Source organism: Rhinatrema bivittatum, chromosome 13 (genome assembly GCF_901001135.1).
Source record: "Rhinatrema bivittatum chromosome 13, aRhiBiv1.1, whole genome shotgun sequence".
In the NCBI taxonomy this organism is placed as follows: Eukaryota; Metazoa; Chordata; class Amphibia; order Gymnophiona; family Rhinatrematidae; genus Rhinatrema; species Rhinatrema bivittatum.
This window is the reverse complement of record NC_042627.1, coordinates 26,291,410-26,311,128: the sequence shown is the minus strand read 5'-3', so window position 1 is coordinate 26,311,128 and position 19,719 is coordinate 26,291,410. Positions and strand designations below refer to the sequence as shown.

Genomic DNA, 19,719 nt, shown 5'->3' with positions numbered 1-19,719 from the left:
TGATACACAATGCTGGGTCCTGTACTATTAGTAACCACTCAGGAAAAGGATCTTGGAGTTACTGTGGACAATACGTTGTGTGCAGAGGCTGTCAAAGAAAGCCAACTGAATGTTAGTAATGATTCTAAAAGCAATGGAGAATAAATATCATACCACCTCTAATATCAATCCATGGTATGACTGCACCTAGTCTACTGCATGCAATTCACCCCATCTAAAAATAAAGTGGAACTAGAAAGGGAATAGAGAAGGGCAACAACAATATAAGGGATGGATCAGATGCCTATCGAAGAAAGGCTAAACAGGCCAGGGCTACTCAGCTTGGAGAAGACGACAGAGGGAACATAAGAGGTTTATAAAATCAAGAGTGGAGTGGAACACGTAAACAGGGAATGGTTATTGTTCCAAATAGTATTAAGGCTAACAGACACTCTATGAAACTAAGAGGTAGCAGATTTAAAACAAATCAAAAAATTTTTTTCCACTCAAAGTAACATAAAGCTGTGGAATTTGTTGCTGGAGGATGTGACCAAATCATCTAGCACAGTTGGGTTTAAAAGGGGTTTGGCCAAGCTAAAGTCCATAAACCATTATTAACCAGGTTGATTTGTGAAAGCCACCGCTTATCCCTGGGGGTGAGCAACAAGGAATGGATCTCCTCTCTTTGGTTCTGCTGGGTATTTGGGATCCAGACTGGCCACTGTCAGACAGGATGCTGGGCTCAATAGACCCTTTGGTCTGACAGCATGGCATAGCTTATGTCCTTGTATGCCATCCTAGTCCAAACACCATCATCATTACTATTATGACAATAATTTGTTTTGTACAGAGTGAAAACCTGCCATTTGAGTGTGTGAATTAAAATGCTTGTGGCTGTACTGATCCCAAGCAAGACTAATTTGGAAACTGTCATACTTTTATTGGAACAATCTAAAATGATTACACATGGATGTTACTGTACCAGTGGCGTAGCCACGGGTGGGCCTGGGTGGGCAGGTGCCCACCCAACTTAGACCCAGGCCCACCCAACTAGCACCGGAACTGCAAGGCTGTCGCGGGATCCCATCCCCGCGACAGCGAACAAGAGAACCCACGCCTCGCGCGCCATCACGGCACACATGGGGAAGCGCTGCTGCGGCCGTATGGCCAACCGGTCTTCCTGTTCGGGGGGGGGGGGGGAGCGGAAGCGCTGCGCACAGCTTCCGCTTTCTCCCCCAAAGCAGGAAGATCAGCTGCCTCTCCTGCTGCCACCGGCCTCCTGCTATCTTCGGGTGTCGGGCCGATCTTCCTGCTTGGGGAGGGAGGAAGCGGACGTTGTGCGCTGCGCTTCCGCTCCCCCCCCCCCCCCCCGACAGGAAGGTCGGCGGGCCATACCGCCCAACGCCCAAAGATAGCAGGAGTCCGGTGGCAGCAGGAGAGGCAGCTGATCTTCCTGCTCTGGGGGAGAAAGCGGAAGCTGTGCACGTGCTTGAATGTGTATGTGTGGATGAGAATGGGAGTGTGTGTGGGTGAAAACTGGAGCCTGGGTGTGTATGTGGGTGAGAATGGAAGCTTGAATATGTGGGTGAATGGGAGCTCGAATGTGTGTATGTGTGGTTGAGAATGGGAGCCTGGGTTTGTGGGTGGGTGAGAATGGGAGCTTGAATATGTGGATAAGAATGGGTGCTTGAATGTGTGTATGTGTGGGTGAGAATAGTACCTTAAATGTGTATATGTATGGATGAGAATGGGAGCTTGAATATGTGTGGGTGAGACTGGGAGCATGGGTTTGTGGGTGAGAATGGGTGCCTGGGTTTATGTGTGTGGGTGAGAATGGGTGCCTGGATGTGCATCCGTGTGTGCATAAGAATATAAGCCTGGGGAGGGGTGAGAAAGTGAGAACTTGAATGTGAGCTTGTGGGGGGGTGGGGGTGGGGGGGGGAGAGCATATGAGAGTGACAGCTTGAGTGTGTGAGAGGGAGTCTGTGAGAGAAAGCGTGTATGTGTGTGTGTGTGTGTGTGTGTGTGTGTGTGTGGAAGGGAAGAAGACAGTAATAGAAGAAAGACACTGAAAAGGAATTAGGAAATGAGCTATAAGGGAAAAAAAATGGGAAAAAGAGACCAGGACCAACTGATTAGAAAAATACAAAGATCAGACAACAAAGGTAAAAATATATATCTATATTTTGAGATGTTAGCAATTTAAATATAAGCAACACAACCGCTCTCTCAAAATTTATGGACAGGTAGGAGCCGTGTATAAAATCGTAATAATAAGAAGGCTAAAGTAAGACAAATCACCGTGAATTATGTTTGTATCATTAAGTAAACCTCATACTTAGGCGTAGATGTGAATGCTATGCTGCATAATTTGGCATTATTTATCAGTAAAAAAACAACTAGTAGACCTGCATGCCTACAGCCCACCCATGTTAACCTTGTGCCCACCCAAAAAATCAATTCTGGCTACGCCACTGTACTGTACATTAGGTTTTGGGGTCTTTTAGTATATTTATTCTGATGCTCCTGCAGCAAACAGCAGGTAAATCTTATACCCAACAAAACATTTTTCATTTCATCTTGGTATGGTATGGAAGACAGCAAACACCACTTTCAACTAAGCTGTTGACAGAGGAAAAGCCCTTCTGACAGCTGGGCTTTGAGTTAATGTTGCTTATTGGTCCCCGGGTAGCATTCATCAAAACGCTAGGATGCAAGAATAAAAAATAATTCTCCAAAGACAAAAATGATTTATTCCTAAAATTACTCACCTACTACAACCCATTCCTCAGGAAAAATAATTTGGCTACAGCATGCAGACTCGGGTTAGGCACTGCATAAAATGTCAACGTGTGAGTCTTCTCCACAGCTCGGGCCATAACGCTGTGCAGCAGGCTCCAGTTTGAGACTGCTGATAGCCTTGGAGGTGACCTGCTGGAGCCCCAACAGGGAAGAAAGATGGCTGCTTTACTCTAACCATCTCAGTACGGATTGATTGCCTTGGAAGAGACATTGCTCCAGCCCAGCAAGGGATCCCTGTGCTACCCAGCAGACATGCTGTCTGGAGTTGAGGTGAGGAAAATGAAAGGGGAAGAGAGATGTCAATGCACAAACTTAGGGTTACAGAGAGATGTACAAAAAATAGAAGCAAATCAAAAACTGAGAAGAAATACACGGTTTATTTTCTTTTGTTTTATAACACTTTACAAAATCTGGAATGTTTTGTACCTGTAAATGCTTTTAATGTAATGGCCTCACCCTGACATGAACATGGCACTAAGAGAAGACATACTGTTGTAAAAACAAAAACATTCAATCACAGCGGACTTTCCATTTCCCAGAAACAGCAAACTCTGCAACTACCGAGTACAACAGATTTTCCTAGGCTTGTTAACTGCACTCCTCGTTACACAACATTATTAGTATTTACCAAGTTCTAGCTATAATTGGCAGGAACAATTTATTTAGCAAAATTAAAAAATTTCATTGTTTTTCAGTCAGTTTGTGTTTGCAGGTAGGAAGCCACCTGGCTATTCTTATGTTTCATCTTATTTGCAGGAGAGTTGAAAACATTTGTAACATTCCTGTGAACGCAGAGCTAAGAAAAGCTCTGAAAAAAAATAACAGCTTGGGAATAACCCATGCAAAGCTAGTTTTATAACCAAGTAATACACTGCCAAATAATAAAATAGCAATTTTTTCCTGGGTTTTTTTTTATTTTGATAAAATAATTCTCTAAAAAAATGTGGTTGAAACTTAAAAAAAAAAAAAAAAAGATTATCTTCATCAGCAAGCATTCTGTATGTTTTCAGTCACTGACGGTTGCCTGTATTGGCTTTTAGGAAATCATCATCTTGTACATACAATGAATGCAATCAGATAAAGTAAGGGATTTTGTTCAGGAGAGAGAATTGTGGCCTCTGTTCTCCTGCTATCTCCCTTATCTAAACTGACACAGTTTGCATGTGAAGAGAGTTTGCTACTTATTACCTAGTAAAGCTCAAACACAAGCAACCTCTGTTCTTTTACTATTGAACTAGTACATACAGAGGTTGATATTCAAAAGCATATTCAGTGACTTATCTGGCTAGAATTTAGTCACATAAGGGGGTGTGTGTGTGGGGGTGGTGGGGGGAGGGGAACAGGGGCATTCTGGGGAAGAGCGGCTAATAATGATATTCAGCGTTAACCCCAAAACTTATCTAACTCTGGTTGGGCCACAGAGATATACTAAGGATAGCCGGATATATTCAGTGGCGCGACCGCAGTGCTGAATATATTCTGCCAGTTAGCCGGATAAAGCGGCTGAAAATGGACCCTCAATGTACGGTTCATTTAGCTAAGAGACCTAACCAGAAGTGCATACCCTGTATAGCGGGATCTGGAATATTAGGTAGTCATACCTGCAGTGCATTACATTTCTGTAACAACATGTTTATTAGGTTTTTTTTGCTGGTCACCAGAGCCATGCATAAATAGTAGATGAAGAATAATTTGCACAGATTCATTTAGTGGTTCAGTTTACATTAATACTCATGCATAATACATAACATTTTGCATATACAAGATCTATATAATCTGGAAATATTTTACAAAATAAAGGTTACTCAAAAGTTAACTGTAGTGAAGAAATGTAAAACTACTGAATATGCATTATAAACAAAAAACACCCAGTATGTTTGGTCATTCACTTTGAAGCACTTGTCCCCATCATCAAATAACTGTGCCCTGAAAATTCTCCATTAAATACAACCTATTTATCTTTTACTGTAAATTCAAAATCAGGCCCTCAACTACAAAGTTGTAATTTCACCTGTTCATGGTAAGTGGTTCCTGTACTGAAATTTATAAATCTGATAAAATTTGTTTCAGTCATTTTCGCTGTGCAGCACTTTGATAAATGCACTTGATGGGGGAAAATCAATACAACTCGTAGCATCGCAGAATTATATTCTAGGGAAAAAAGTGTCCCAATTCTTCCCAAAGGCTATAGCGAAAAAACAGATCTGAAATGACAGCACGACCACTCGAAGCAATAAATGTCAACTTCTATCCACCAATGGAAGCAGAAAGTATTCCAACTCCCATAGCTAAGCATTCTGGATTTTGTAGTGCGGTACTCTCTGCAGACAAATCCCAGAATGCTTAAGGCTAGGTGTTTAAAAAAACAAAACAAAATAAAAACAGGACCATCTCTAAAGGACTGGAGCTCACCGAAAGGTATGGTTATTGACTAGAAAATATAGCGACACACATACACTGTGCAATCATACATGGCAATAATGTGCATCATGTTAATCTTTAAAACAGGAATATTAAAAGAAAGCAAAATCCTGAGTAAGCATCACTCTCTCTTTATTCTCCTTTGAAAAAAATGGAAACAGCCTCCCCACAGAGCCCTATCATCATACAGTGGGGGGTGCATTGTGTGAAGGAGGCTGCTCAGTCACAGGAAGTTCCTGACATCCTCTTATCTTCCCACAGGCAAACAGTAAGGCTGATTTACTGTGGAATTTCCTTCACTTCCAGAATAGGGTCTGTCTTTCTCCTCCCACCCCACCCTATCAGCATTCTTTTTAATGCATTTATTACTAATTAATTTGCATCAGAAATCAGGTAAAGACAAAATTGTTTGTAGAATGCACACTGCTGAACTGGACCAAGGAAGGGCTTAAGAAACGTGGCTTCTTCATTAGAATGAAAGCCATCAGAAACTGGCCTGGTTTTTCTGAATCCACTCTATGGCGCTGTGCAGGCCACCTCAGTCACCGGAGATCCCCTGGCACAAGCCTTTCACACCGCTGACATGAAAAAAAAAAAAAGCCACTTTTACTCTGTACGCAACCTTGGACTATTAATCACAGAGAAAAAATGAATTGTAATACAAATGTTTTTGTACTTGCTCTATGACTATTTTATTCTATAATTAAGTACATGTGATATAATCAGGTTGGGCAAATTTTCAGTTCTGAAGAACATTTTAATAAAAAAAAAAATTTGGTCTGATTTGAAGTGTCAAAAAAATCTTACCCATTAATTCCTCTTTAGGGATGCTCCATTACCATGGACATTTCAGCTGACACATAGTAATTAAAAAAAAAAATACATTTTTAGGAAAGCTGTTTTAGGATTTGGAGGGGAGGAAACGTGGATAATCCCCTGGTGGGAAATCCCTTTGGGAAGTGGAGTTGGGAGTAGTGAAGGGCTGTTAACCTGTTTAAAAATAAACCAAAAAGTTAACAACTTGTACACTCCCTGTAACATGATGATTTTCAATAGATCAATCTGAGCAGCTCCTAAGGGCAGCAAACAGTGAGCTGGTGAGAGCGAAGACATTCACCTCTGAACACACAAGGCCTGAAGCATCAAAGTCAATACTGAGCTTGGAATGGATGGATACTGTTTCACACACAAAGAAAAAACAGGACATTATATCACACACTTGGCCACTGGAGACCAGCTCCTCAAAATACAGATATTAACAGAAGAAAAAAATCCTCTGATTTCTCAAATACTAATTTGATTGTACTGTTGTGCATATATAAACTGTAGTAAAAAATTTTTGCAAGTTTTTTTTTTTTTTTTTTTTTACAGTCATGTAGCAAGTTGCTAGAGTTAAGCTATGGTTAAGACTTTTTAAAAATGCAATATCTGCATTCAAAGTACTAGCAAGATAACAGACTGAGGACCACAGGTCAAGAATCAATTAGAGGCTTTCTACCCCATTTTCACTAGTTGGAAGAAGTCCTCAGTGTATCAAAATCTGATCGTTCTGGAGGACTCAAAAGTTATAAAGCAGCTGTAGACAACCAACTTAAATTTCTCATTCTTCCAAGTAACCTGGATCGCCAGAAGTCATGTATAGCAAAGAAAGGACATTTTAATCACTTAAACACTTCTTCTAATTCTAGGATTAAGCTAAGTGCTTATAAAAACCAAGCCTATTGAATAAATTTCACTATAAGGAAAATAACATTTCTCCTGCTTTTGACTGAAACCCAGCAAGTAGTATAACCCCCAATCCAGCAAACCCATGGGGAGTGGTGAAGAGGTTGCACAATAATATTGAGAGTACTCACATCTTGACATATCCCAACAGAATGGCACTGGCGTGGGTCACAACAGCTTTCAAACAAACGCTCTCCCCTGGCCCCTGCACTTCTCGGGTATGCACTATATTCCACATTCTGTTCTTTATTTCGGCTGACCCCTTGGAATGTTGGATTTTTTTTTATTTTTTTGACTCAGCATTTCCTGTCTGCTACTTTAGGACTTCCTGGTTCAATGAAAGCCAGTTTTTATGGGGGTTCTATCGCCACGAGTCTTCATCCATCTTTACCAGGGGCTTTCCTCTCCCATCTAACTCAAGTCATTGCCACATCAGTCCTTGGTTTGTGGGGGAGGGGGGAGACTTCAAACTGGAATCTGGTACATGTGCAGCCTGGTATGTGCTGCTATGCAACGGGTAGAACTCTCCCCTCCAGGGGCTGTGGAACATATATATCTATATATTTATATGAAATGTTTATCAACTGCAAGCATGTTTGTAAGTGAAGAGGTATTTAGAGCCAAAAGCACCAAGGGGCTTCTCCCATTTTGACTCAGTAAAATACTGATACAGCCTAAGTCGCCTATAGCTTTGTTGCAAGATATTATAAAACATTTACATATCCCACATTACAGCCCTAAGCTATTGCGCTTTTTGGATATGGAAAAGAGCCATATCTACTACTACATATTAATATTCACTGCTGCCTTTAACTTTTACTTGGATTTAAAGGAGCAATGAAATAAAGGTCAACAAAAGCTGCAGATGATATGTTATTATTAGACTAGCTTAATACACTTGTGACTGGCTTTTGAGGACTTGTTCACTGAACTGATGAAGGGAGCAGAGCTTGAAAGCTAGTCACAGATGTGTGAAGTTAGTCCAAGAAAAAGATATCACCTACAACTGGCTTGTTGACACTTATTTGTGTGTATCCAAGTGGCAACCACCCTGCTCTAAAGAGCAATGAGAAGCTCACCCAGACTTTATGGCATGTGATACATGGATAGTTCCAAAGTGGAAACTAGTGTCGGCATTTCAGCCTGGAGAGAGACACATCCTTCTCTGTACAAAATGCTGACCTAGCAACAAAGCAGTAAGAAACAGGAAAAATAAAGTGTAAGAAGTAGCCAGCAGGCCCATTATTACCAGGGTCTTCTGATAATGGTAAAGGCGAAAAAAACAAAACCAAAAACTTACCATAAAACTAGATTAAATCAATTCAACAAAAAATTAATACAGCACTCATTATCAACTGAGTGCCTGCAGGCATCAGTGAATCTCATCCAGCACTAATTAGCCACATTCCAAAACTACCGTCATTGGATCTTAACAGTTAAGTGTGGATTCCATTTTATTCCATGCTTTTTATTTAAATCCAGCTGTGTGGAAGAGGTAGGCCGAGGGCCCTGAAAGAGTCCGGTACACCTTTGGAGTCTCAGATTAAGCAGACTCTGTAACATGGCTGCAAGGGCAGAAACCGCTCTGGAAATACATCCTGCATATTCCCATCCCATGCAGCCCGGAAGGGCTTTTGTTCGGAAGAGAGCCATGCTGTGACGTCCGCCCTCCTGATCAAGCTTTGGACACAGTTCTATGCATCGTGGGGCTTTCAGCTGTCTTCTTCATCATCACTAATGAGATCCCTCCTTTCTGGGCTGGTCTCGCGTTCCCGCAGGAAGTCCTCGCGCATGGCTTCCAATTCTGTCAGTTCCAGGCGCACCTTCTCCAAGTGGTAAGCCCGACGGTTCCGGATCTGACGCAGGGGGAAGGGATTCATACCCACAAAAGCAATATTGATAAGTTTTCTGGAGAAAAAAAAAATATATATATATAAACAGAAATTACAATGAAAGACTTGCTGCTGGTGACTGTCTAAATGCATGTATTCCTTTCAATAATTAACCTATTTTAATTCTAATTACTAGCAATTTTATGCAGTAGACTCATAAGTAATATTTTCAGCCTCTGAAACTACAACCAGTGGCTTCGAATATGTGTTTAAACAGTTTTTAGGAATAGAAACAAATTTTAAATTCTGGACTTCAAAGGCAGCAAGATAACTGGAATTGGAGACGAGGTAATAAGCTGTGGCAATAGGGATATTTCAGTATTTCGCACCATCATAACAGCCTTCATATGGGGTCACAGAAGAGCACGGATAGCACCAGTTACCTTACGGCTGGGGAAAAAACAAGGAGGGCTAAATGTGCCTGACGTGAGGCTGTACAATCCTGCCTGCCTCCTGTGTCATTTCTAGGATTGGGTTCCTGATAATGCTAAATCTAAATGTGCCTGATGTGAGGCTGTACAATCCTGCCTGCCTCCTGTGTCATTTCTAGGATTGGGTTCCTGATAATGCTAAATCTAAATGTGCCTGACGTGAGGCTGTACAATCCTGCCTGCCTCCTGTGTCATTTCCAGGATTGGGTTCCTGATGATGCTAAATCTGATGGTGAAAGGTTAATGTGAGCGGGGACTGCTCCTTACAATCTATGCAATTTACTTCATCTATGGGGTGGTTCTTTCCAGACAGTCTCCTGCTCCTCTTTCTGGTTCACAGCCATGAGGAGGGTGTGGATTTGGTGGAGGAAGTTATTGGGGCGCAGCCCAATAGTATCCCCCCTTTTAACCATCTTAGGTAATAGGGATTTTTTTTTTTTTTTTTACCGGGCTTGGAATGTAAGGTATTTCGAGAATGGGCCAGTAAAGGGTTCAGGGATTTGGGCCAATGGGTTGATACTGAGACCTCTAGTCTTTTCTCTTTTTGTCAACTGCAAGACACATGAGATCTCCCTAATTCTCACTTTGCCTATCTTCAAGGGAGTCATTATTGTCTAACAGTATTGTAAGGGGGATCTCGAGGTGATCACTCCTATAGATGAAGAAGAGAGCTTTCAAGAAATCATCCCTAAATTTAATAAAATTGCAATATGGATGATTCATTTGAAAGCTCAATTGCCAGAGTTGCACGTCCTTAAGCTAGCAAAACTGTGGAGTGAGGATCTCAGTGTGGAGGTGGAGTGTAGGGACATGTATTATGCTTTTTCCTTGTTATATGAACACTTGTTATCTGCTGCTATGAGGGAAACACAATTAAAATTATTACACCGGGTGTATATCACCAGGGTACTGGGGGCCAAGTTGCACCTATGGGATATCAATTTGTGTTTAAAATGTAATGTGCAGAATAGGCATTTATGCCATATGTTTACAGGTTGTCATAAAATGCAGGCGTATTGGGGCAAAGTATGTGACTATATTGATCGACTGATGGGCTGTTCAGTGCCTTGGTCAGGGCTGCTGATTTATTTGCATGCAGTGAATAAAGGGGCGAAGCTACCTCGTGGGGGGGGGGAATGACGTTTTTGTCAGTTGCCTTGCTGCTGGCGAAGAAGGAAGTGTTGCGTCATTGGATGAGTGAGGAACCTCCCTCCTTTTTCTCTGGGAAAGGATCCATGCTTCATACCACTAACGTGGAATTGCAGCACTCAAAGTGACTGGTTTCTCAACTGGGGCACTTTCAATTATGGGACAAGATCCTGAAAATTGGTTGAGGGGTTCCGGTGCTTTATGTCTCTTCATTTCTTTGGGGTAGAGTTGCTACTGGGTCATTTTTGCAGGGTGAGGGCTGGTGAATCGGTGTGTTAGTGAGGTGCTGAGTATGTATGGACTGTGTGGGGAGGGGGAAACTAAAAATGAAAACCCTGTCATGGTATAAAACAATGTGAAGCACCAGAAATAGTTTGGACTCATTTTAGTTGGACTTTGAATTGTTTTCTTTGCCTTCATTGCTGTTATCAGATGTATGGTTTTTTGCCCTTTGCTGAGGGCTGGTTATTGTGAATTCTGGAATCTTGGAATAAAGAGATAGTTATTAAAAAAAAAAAAAAAAAAAAAGCTGTGGTAGACCTGCTGCGGCTTTTTGTGTGCAGTATTATGCGTGTTTTCCCGCGCTAATCTTTCGCACGTATGTAATAACGCACTTAAGGGTAGATTTTAAAAGGTTGCGGGCGGGCGTACATGTGGCCGCTGTGCCGGGAGCCTGACCCCGCCCCCACCCCGCCCCCTTTAGTAAAGCCCCGGGACTTGCACGCGTCCCGGGGCTTTACGTGCGTCGCCGGGCCTTTTGAAAACAGGCCCGACCCGCGTAACCTTTTTAAAATCCGGCCCTTAGTGCGGAAAAAATGCACACACAAAAAGCCATGGCTGGTTTAGTATGAGTCCATGCTAATGCCATGCAAAAGAGGCAATTAACTATTCGTGGACAACGCAGAGAGCCACGCTGGTTTTAGTAAGGGTTTTTTTTAGCACGTGCGTCAGAGAAGGTTTTAAATGTAAGCATCTGGAGGGCGAAAATTTTAAGCGGCAGAAGCCAGAAGAGAGGAAAGGAGAGGGAACAGGCACAAGTCAGACATGGTGAGTGCTTTTGTAGCCCCTTCCAAATCTCTGCTGCATTTCTCCTGCTCACCGGCATCTGCCATTATAGCTCCCTCGCAGTCGTTGATGGATCATGGGGTTAGACATTGCTCTACCTACTTTCAGTTCCACTCCCAGACCACTAACTCACTACTGTCTTAAGGCTTTCAACCGAGAAACAATCAAGCGTCACCACATTAATGCGGGTTTATGTGCGATTTATTGCATAGGCCTCCAGCGAGCATATCTGCGTGAATATTTGTTTTGCGCTGACTTTGTGTGTATCTCATTTGCTAAAAAAAAAAATACACACGGAATAATAGCACTGATTTCACTGCAGGTCAATACATTGTACGCTGATTTGAGGAGTCAGTACTGTGATTATTGGACCTTAAACCCTTCTCATCATTTTCTCTGAAAGGAACATTTTTATTTTGGGTTAACTTATTAATTCCGCCTGATGCTGGACTTAGGCCTTCAGGCCACTTACAGGTAGTACCTGGGAGGTGAGTGGGGACACTTTTTCTGTAAAACAACGCTTAGAGAATGTTATTTCCTGAAAATAAAACAGTAGTTTAAAAAATGTGTAGTATCAAAGTTAAGTTACTACAGTGTCAGTGTAATGTAGCAGATGTTAAATCAAGTTTGCTCCACTTACAGGGGCACTTTATGCTGCCTTATTTTGATTCAGCAGTTTCCTTTTGCTCCTTTGAGTTTCCAGGTCAACCCTCACCTAAGACTGCCAACTTTTCCATTGAGCAGGACACTGGACACTTGGGGGGGGGTTCCAGCCGGCCGAGCAGCCCCCACCTTTTTTCCCTTTCAAATCGAGCGTTGATATTTTTCTTAGGCAGATTCTGCCTGCCTGTCTTCGGGGCTCGGTTCATCTCTCCTCTTCCTCTGCGACTCCCAGGACGATAGTGCGAAGCAGCAACAAGTGCGGCACAGCTATGGGAGAGGCAGGGGAGGGGGGGGGGGGAGAGTCAAACTGAGCCCTAAAAAGAGGTCGGTGATTGGAGCGCTGCCAGGCTGCCACACCGATTAGTCCCTGGCCTTGCCTGACCGGGGTTTACAGTATCCGGTTATCCTTGTAACTAGACACTCTGCGACAGGCTGCAACCTACCCCCCCCCCCCCCCCATCTCAGAACAAGGCTGGGGTCTGGACCCTGTGAACCTTTACTCGCAACTATTCACGGATTTTTTCCCCCCCATTTTATATCTTCTCCCAACTTACTTTAGTCCAGTCCTTCAGGGAGAGTCCCTTCTGCAGCCCTGCAATTGTGGGTCCTAAATCTGGCCATTAGGTACAAACACGACCGCATCAAAAAGTCATATCGCCTGTCTGGTCTGCCCATCCACACCAACTGCTCAGCTCTACAATCTCTACCACTTCCTCAGAGATCCTCTGTCCTTCCTGAAATCTGAGACTGTCCTGCTCTCCACCACCTCCATTCGGGCCGATACAGTACAGTGCGCTCCGGTGGAAGAGTACAGAAAAGCAGGAAAAAAACCCCCTGCTTTTCCGAACACCCTCCGACTTAATATCATAGCGATATTAAGTCGGAGGCCTCAAAAATAAAAAAAAAATTTAAACGTACCCGTGGCCTGGAAGACGGATGCTCATTTATGCTGGCGTCCGTTTTCCGAACACGTGGCTGTCAGCGGGCTCGAGAACAGACGCCGGAAAAATTGAGCGTTGGCTGTCAAACTCGCTGACAGCCGCCACTCCTGTCAAAAAGGAGGCGCTAGGGACGTGCTAGTGTCCCTAGTGCCTCTTTTTACCGCGGGCCCTCATTTGCATCTTCTTCTCCCCTGAATCGCGCGCACAGGAGAATGGCCTGGGCGCTCACCCGCTCCTTTTACTGAAATCGGCTTGATTGTAAGGCTGTTGCATGCATCTACCACTCTCTCTGTAGAGAAATACTTCCTTAGATTACTCGAGTGTACTCTTTTTCACCCTTATCCCATGACCCCTCCCTTTCCGCTGAAAGAGGCCTCTCTCATGTGCACTGATAACTTGCTGGTATTTAAATGTCTCTACCATATCTCCTCATCCACATTTCCTCTATGGTTCACGTTTAGATTGTTCTAAAGCATATGGAGGTAGACTTAATAAAAGACCACTGACCACTGGTCTTTATTAATAGCACTCTCTGGACTGACTCCATCTGGTTTATATCCTTTGGAAGATGCGGTCTCCAGAATATTTCAGTATTCCAAATGAAGGCAATATCACCCCTTTTTTCTGCCGACCACTCCTCTCTCTATGAAGTCAAACATCTTTCTAGCTTCTGCTGTCACCTTAAGATCACTCCCAGCTCCCACTCTTGTTTCATGCTTAAAAGAATTCCACCACCTTTGGGTTTTCGTCCAGGCAGCCACTGCACAAGGACTATGAATATTGCTCCTCCCTTAGGAGAGGGAGGCTGCTAGTGCTGCCTCTGCAGCATCCCCAGCCCTGGCTTACCCCAGGAGCAGAAGACCAGAGCTGGGAATGGAACCCAGGAACGGCCACATGGTAGCACACAGTGCTGCAACTGAGCAGACCCCCACCTTCCTGCTATCTTAAAATTATTTCTCTGCAGTGACACGCCGCACAATAATTGTTTAACTCAGTGAAACCTCCAGTTTGAAAAAATACAAATTAAAAAAAAGCAGGGCTCCACATATGATAGCTGGAGGTGCAACCAGCCTTGGCTCCCTCCTCTTTTCCTTTGGTGTTGTCTTAGCAGCAGCAGTAGAAGAAGAAACCATCACCACCTGATACTAGGATCAGGATATAGTTCCAGTGGAGACTGGCAGCAGCACCTGGAACCTCATAGACTCTTTATCTGCTGTGCAACAACTTTTATATAAAACATAAAGTGTCATTATCTAGCTATACAGTAAGGTGTTCTTTTGGTTTTCTTCTCCTTGACTCTTTAGCAGGGTTTACTACCCCAACCCTCCCAGGCAGGCTGCCCAGGAGGCACTGTTGACCCTTACTTGCCCCAGGGCTTAAGGCAGGGGGAGATTCTTCTGAGGTACAGCAGCTCTAGTTGGCTTGTAGGGGCCACCTTTCCTCTCCCTGGGCCTGTGCACACCTCTGAGGCAGTAAGCCCAGGTTCAACCTTGCCCCAGACACAAGGTCTGAATCAGTTATGCTGCAGCATAAAACACCGTGGCCTGAACAATGGGACCAGTCCAATAAGTTTTAATAATTGCCTCCTTTATCTGCTCCTTGTTAACTCAAGTCATCACCAGCCGGTTCATGTCTGGGAAGTTGTAGCCTGTGGTATGGTATGGCTTGCTGGTTAGTGGTAAACAGGTACTGTCCAGCAAAGCAATAAGGAAAAGGCAAAGGGCAGACAGATAAAGGACCTAAGTGATACTGCAGGCCCTGTGGCACCGAGTGGGTATCGGCAGACAACTTCCCAGAAACCAACTAGGTCAGTGGAAGCAGCTGAATGTTCAGGCAGCTGCCTCACTAATTTTGGTTGCCTTTTAGATTATAGTAATGGCTGGTGGTAAAATATATGGGGCTGAATACTGGGTTAAGTATGGGGTCTCGTATGCTCAGCTACCCAATGATAGAGCATCAGGGACGAAGAAAAGAAAAACTGACTGGATAAGCAGCAGTGTCCTAGAAGTGGTCATGCTTGGGAGCTGGGTTATATCATCGGAGGAATAGGCAGAGTGGGAAGGGCCAATTGGTCTTTTTCTGCCACCATCATGTTACAAACATCTTTAGAGGGATAGCTGTGTTAGTCAGGTGGCACCTTACAGACTAACCAATTTATTGAAGCATGAGCTTTCAAGGACAGTGTCCACCACTTTGTCATATGCATGAAGTGATGTGCAGCAGAAGGATAAACTATATACATCGTGTTACAGTATGTTTTAGAGTGTAACTTCAACATGCAATTTCTAAATTGTGAAAACACAGTTTACACAAATATTGCAATTCTAGAATAATGTGTAAATACAAACCAATGCTCTGCTTCTTATAGAATGACTGATAAAGATCCTGTGTCAATCCATGGGCCTCATTATCGAACTAGTCTTGGTTCAAACCGCCAAATGCCACCCATCATCTTTTTACATGAAAATATGTAATTAGCAGCTTAGTTTTACTGTAATGCTTTTAAAACTATATGATGTAAAAGGAGAGACACCAGGAACCTGGAAGAACTCTATGCATGCCATTTGCCAATCTTTCTGGCCTCTGATTTCGGCCCTGGTTGAATTCCCACAACCTTTAAAATTCACCAGATGGCGCTACAGCACTGTGCTAAAAAAATGCTCGAGAAATGCTGGCCAGAAAATTAAACCACCAGCTAAAGATGGCTTGATTTTCTTTTTTATTTCACGGTCCAAAAAAAGCCAGATCCATAACCCCTGATCAATTTTCTGCCATTCAGAAGTTAATACAAATCTCTTATGTTTTCCAGAATGCAAAAACAACCCCTCCCCCCCCAAGCCCCACCAAGCAACCAGACTGCAATTCTGATTTTAAAAAATGGCCCCTTTTAATAAAAGCCATATATCATTTTACTGCTGACGAGTGTACACTAAAATGTCAGAGGCTAGCATTAAGCTACAGACCATAAAGCACTGCCCAGAGCACAGGATATGGCTACAAAACTAGAATACCCAGAAACCAATGACAATGTCAGACATCTTAAATATAAAATGTTGTACTTCTCATTACTAACTCAGTTACTTATGGGTTCCCAAACCCACTTAACTCCAAGTAGCTATTTTCTGTTGCCTGGCAATGCTTTCCTTTTTAATAATCTCCATTTATCCATCACTTCACAGTCAGAAAGGGTTCCAACACACAAACACTGCACTGTAGGAACAGACACAGAACTGGGAAAAAGCACAGGGGGCATGGCCTAATGGTTAAAGCAGCAGGCTTCAAATGGTGGCTCTCTCTAAGCACGGAGAAATCAAATCACCCTCCTCCGCTTCAGGTGCAAATGTAGCCCTTTGGCTGCTCCGTTCAGATGTAGGCGAACAATTTCAGATTATGTCTGAAGTACACTTGCCTTTCCGAACCCCTTGCTAAAGGCAAGTTACAATTCAGGTACAGTAGGTAGCAAAATCCAAATGGACTGTAAGGCCTCTAGGGCCCTAAGTCACACAAAAGTTAGCAACAGAACATTGGATTAGAGCTTGCTTGCGTCCTTGGAGTTGTTTTAACTCTTAGATGATTCTGTAACCACTCGACTGCATCTCCTGGCTTTTAGTTTTGAAAAAAAGGACATTACTTTTTTGTTTTTTTGGGGGGTATTACTATATAGGTTTAGAAAGGAGTAGTTGAGAGGAAAGGGATTCCTTCCCTCCCTCCCACCCACCCTACCATGACTGGGATATACGTACGCCAGGCTCCAATCTATTCAGGAAGGACCGGGTAAGAAGGAAAGGAGGAAGCATGGCCCTACATATAAAAATAAAATAAAGCAACAGAGCTGCAGGGTTTAGCTAAGGAGGCAGCACTGTGGATTAATCTGAAAGGAAGGGGATGGAGCATCTATGTATACTGGTGTAATATACAGACCTCCATCGCAGACAGAAGAAATGGTTAAAGATTCCATTGGAGGATATTCGCAAAACTGCTATGGAGCGGGAGGCGCGATTGCTAAGGGATTTCAATCTGCAGCGCCTTCCTGATGCAGGAAGATCCTGGATTCTCTGCTCACTGGTGATGGAACTCACCCGGGGCGGGGGGCATGCGGTACCAGCTCTGGTGCTTACCAACTATCTCCGATGCTGCAGTGGATGATCCTCTGGAATCCAGTGATCACCGATTGGTCTGGTTCAGTATTATAGCGCAGAAGATGAAGGAGAGGGTCCTAGACTATAAGGAAACTAACTTTGTTAAAATGGTGGGGGTATCTTAAGAAGGTGTTAGCTGAATGGAAAATGTAGGGGAAGTAGAAGACCAGTGGGCAAAACTAAAAGGAGGTATTATAAGGGCAACCAACCTTTTTGTTAGGAAAGTAAATAAAAGAAAGAGTATAAAGAAGCCGTGATAGCTTTCTAAAGAAGCAGCTGAAAAGATAAGGGAGAAAAGGTAAGCATTCATAAAACTACGCGAGATCGCAGAAAGAGGAAAAGACAGGCGACAATATCTGGAGAAGCTGGGAAAGCAGTCAGGAATGCAAAAATTCAAATGGAATTAAAAATAGCAAACACGGTAAAACGGGGGGTGGGGGGGGTATGTTAGTGACAGAAGTGCAGATGTGGCACTATGAGACTCACTGAGGTGAAGGGGAGGAATATACAGAGGCTGAGGAGGAAAACGTGATATTGCTTAACTAAACATTTCCGTTCAGTGTTCACTGTGGAAGGGGCAGGAGCGGGACCACACAAGGCAAACACAAATAAGATTGGAAGTGAGGTAAAACAACCGATTTATAGAAGGTGATAGGGATAGATGGGATACATCCAAGAGTGTTAAGGGAATATAGAGACGTTCTGGCAGTATCACTGGCTGAACTTTTCAATGCTTCTTTAGAGGAAGGAGTAGTTCTGGAGGATTGAAAAAGGGCTGATGTGGTTCCTATTCATAAACGTGGAGGCTGGGAACCTCAGGCAGGGTAGTCTGACATTTGCTATGTGGTGAGCAAATTAATGGCATCACTCCTAAAACAGAGGATAGTGAAGTTACTGGAATCCAATGGATTGCAAGATCCAAGGCAACAGGGCTTTACCACAATAGAGCTTGCCAGATAAATCTAATCAATTTCTTTGATTGAGTGACCAGAGAATTAAATCAAGGGAGTATGCCACTTGCAGAGTACTTTATTTATTTATTTATTTATTTATTATTTTTATTATACCGAGTTTCATGATAGGAATCACATCAACCCGGTTTACAATTAACAATGTGAGTAAAGGCAGAGAGTAACAAAGTAAAGAACATTTCCCAATACAAGAACAAATATAGTATGAAACTTAACAAATATTATAACAATATTTTGGATGTGAGAAAGTTACAAAAAACATGGAAAAATAACTTGGATATGAAAGGGGAGGAATTGTAGAACGACTATAAGCATTTTAACCAGCTGTATCAATTAATAAATATGTATAATATTATAAAATGTAGATGTGTAGCAAAATGATTAGATAAGATATTGTTGTGAAGTATAATAAAATGTTGCTGTGACTGCGTGTGAAGTTAGTGGGATTTTTTTTTTTTTTTTTTTTACAGTTCCTAACTTTTGTGTTTATGCTGATGATGAGTGGGGAATTTAATCCAGATCTGGGAAAGCTTTTTTAAAAAGCCAAGTTTTTAGTCTTTTCCTAAAAGTTGGAGCGCATGGTTCTCGTCTTAAGTCCGGTGGGATGGAGTTCCAAAGGATTGGACCTGCTGATGAGAGCTCTTGAGCTGTAGGATTTATGATGGTAGGTTTTGGCATGTGGAACCTGTAGTGATTCTTTGTAGTGTTCCCTGATGGGTCTGTCTGATGTGTGTTTTTTAAAAGGGATTTGTAGGTCCAGTTGAGTGTGTTGATGGATGTTCTTGTAGATAATCATGATGGTTTTATACATAATTCTGAAGTGGATCGGTAACCAATGAAGGTCTTTGAGGATGGGGGAGATGTGGTCGATTTCAATAAAACTTAGATTTCAATAAAACTTAGATTTCAATAAAACATTTGACACCGTTCCTCATAGGTGCCATAAATATATTAAGCGCCTTTGGTATGGGCCCCTAAAGTGCCTGACATAGCTGGAAACAAGTTGTGGGAGGCAACGAAGAGTAGTGGTAGCTGGAGTTCATTCTGGGGGGGGGGGGGGGGGGGCGTTACTAGTGGCATACCGGTTCTTTTCGATATTTTCGTGAGTGACATTGCAGAAGGATTGTCGGGGAAGCTTTGACGTTTTGCAGATACCACAATATGCAACAGGGTAGGAAAGTCAGGAAGGTGTGGAAAATATGAGCAGGGATCTAGTGAAGTTTGAGGAATTGCCTAGGGCTCTGGCAGCTAAGATGTAATGCTAAACAAAATGCAGAGTAATGCATTTAGGGTGCAAAAGCCCAAGGGAGAGGCTGAAATTCTTCTAAGCACAAAGAGGTGGATCTGGGGATGGCTGTATCTGAAGATCTTAAGGTGGCCAAACAACTGGATAAATTGATAGCAAAGGCCAGAAAGATGCATAGCTGCATAGGGAGTGGACTAGTCAGCAGAAAAAGGGAGAAGACATTGCCCCTTTACAGGTCTCTGGTGAGACCTCATTTGGAAAACTGTGTACAATTCTGGAGACGGCACCTTCAAAA

The 19,719-nt window shown here is 42.9% G+C and overlaps 1 protein-coding gene across 2 annotated transcripts in view; it reads right to left on the bottom strand.

Annotated features, from left to right (window-relative positions):
- Positions 1-3,139: 3,139 nt before the first annotated feature.
- TBC1D2B (TBC1 domain family member 2B) overlaps positions 3,140-19,719 on the bottom strand; it is a 103,180-nt gene continuing 86,600 nt past the window's right edge. For both annotated transcript variants that reach the window (XM_029574938.1, XM_029574939.1), the window contains exon 13: positions 3,140-8,835. In XM_029574938.1, coding sequence (XP_029430798.1) covers positions 8,640-8,835 — 196 coding nt within the window. In that variant the 3' untranslated portion in view covers positions 3,140-8,639. The remainder of the gene's footprint in view (positions 8,836-19,719) is intronic.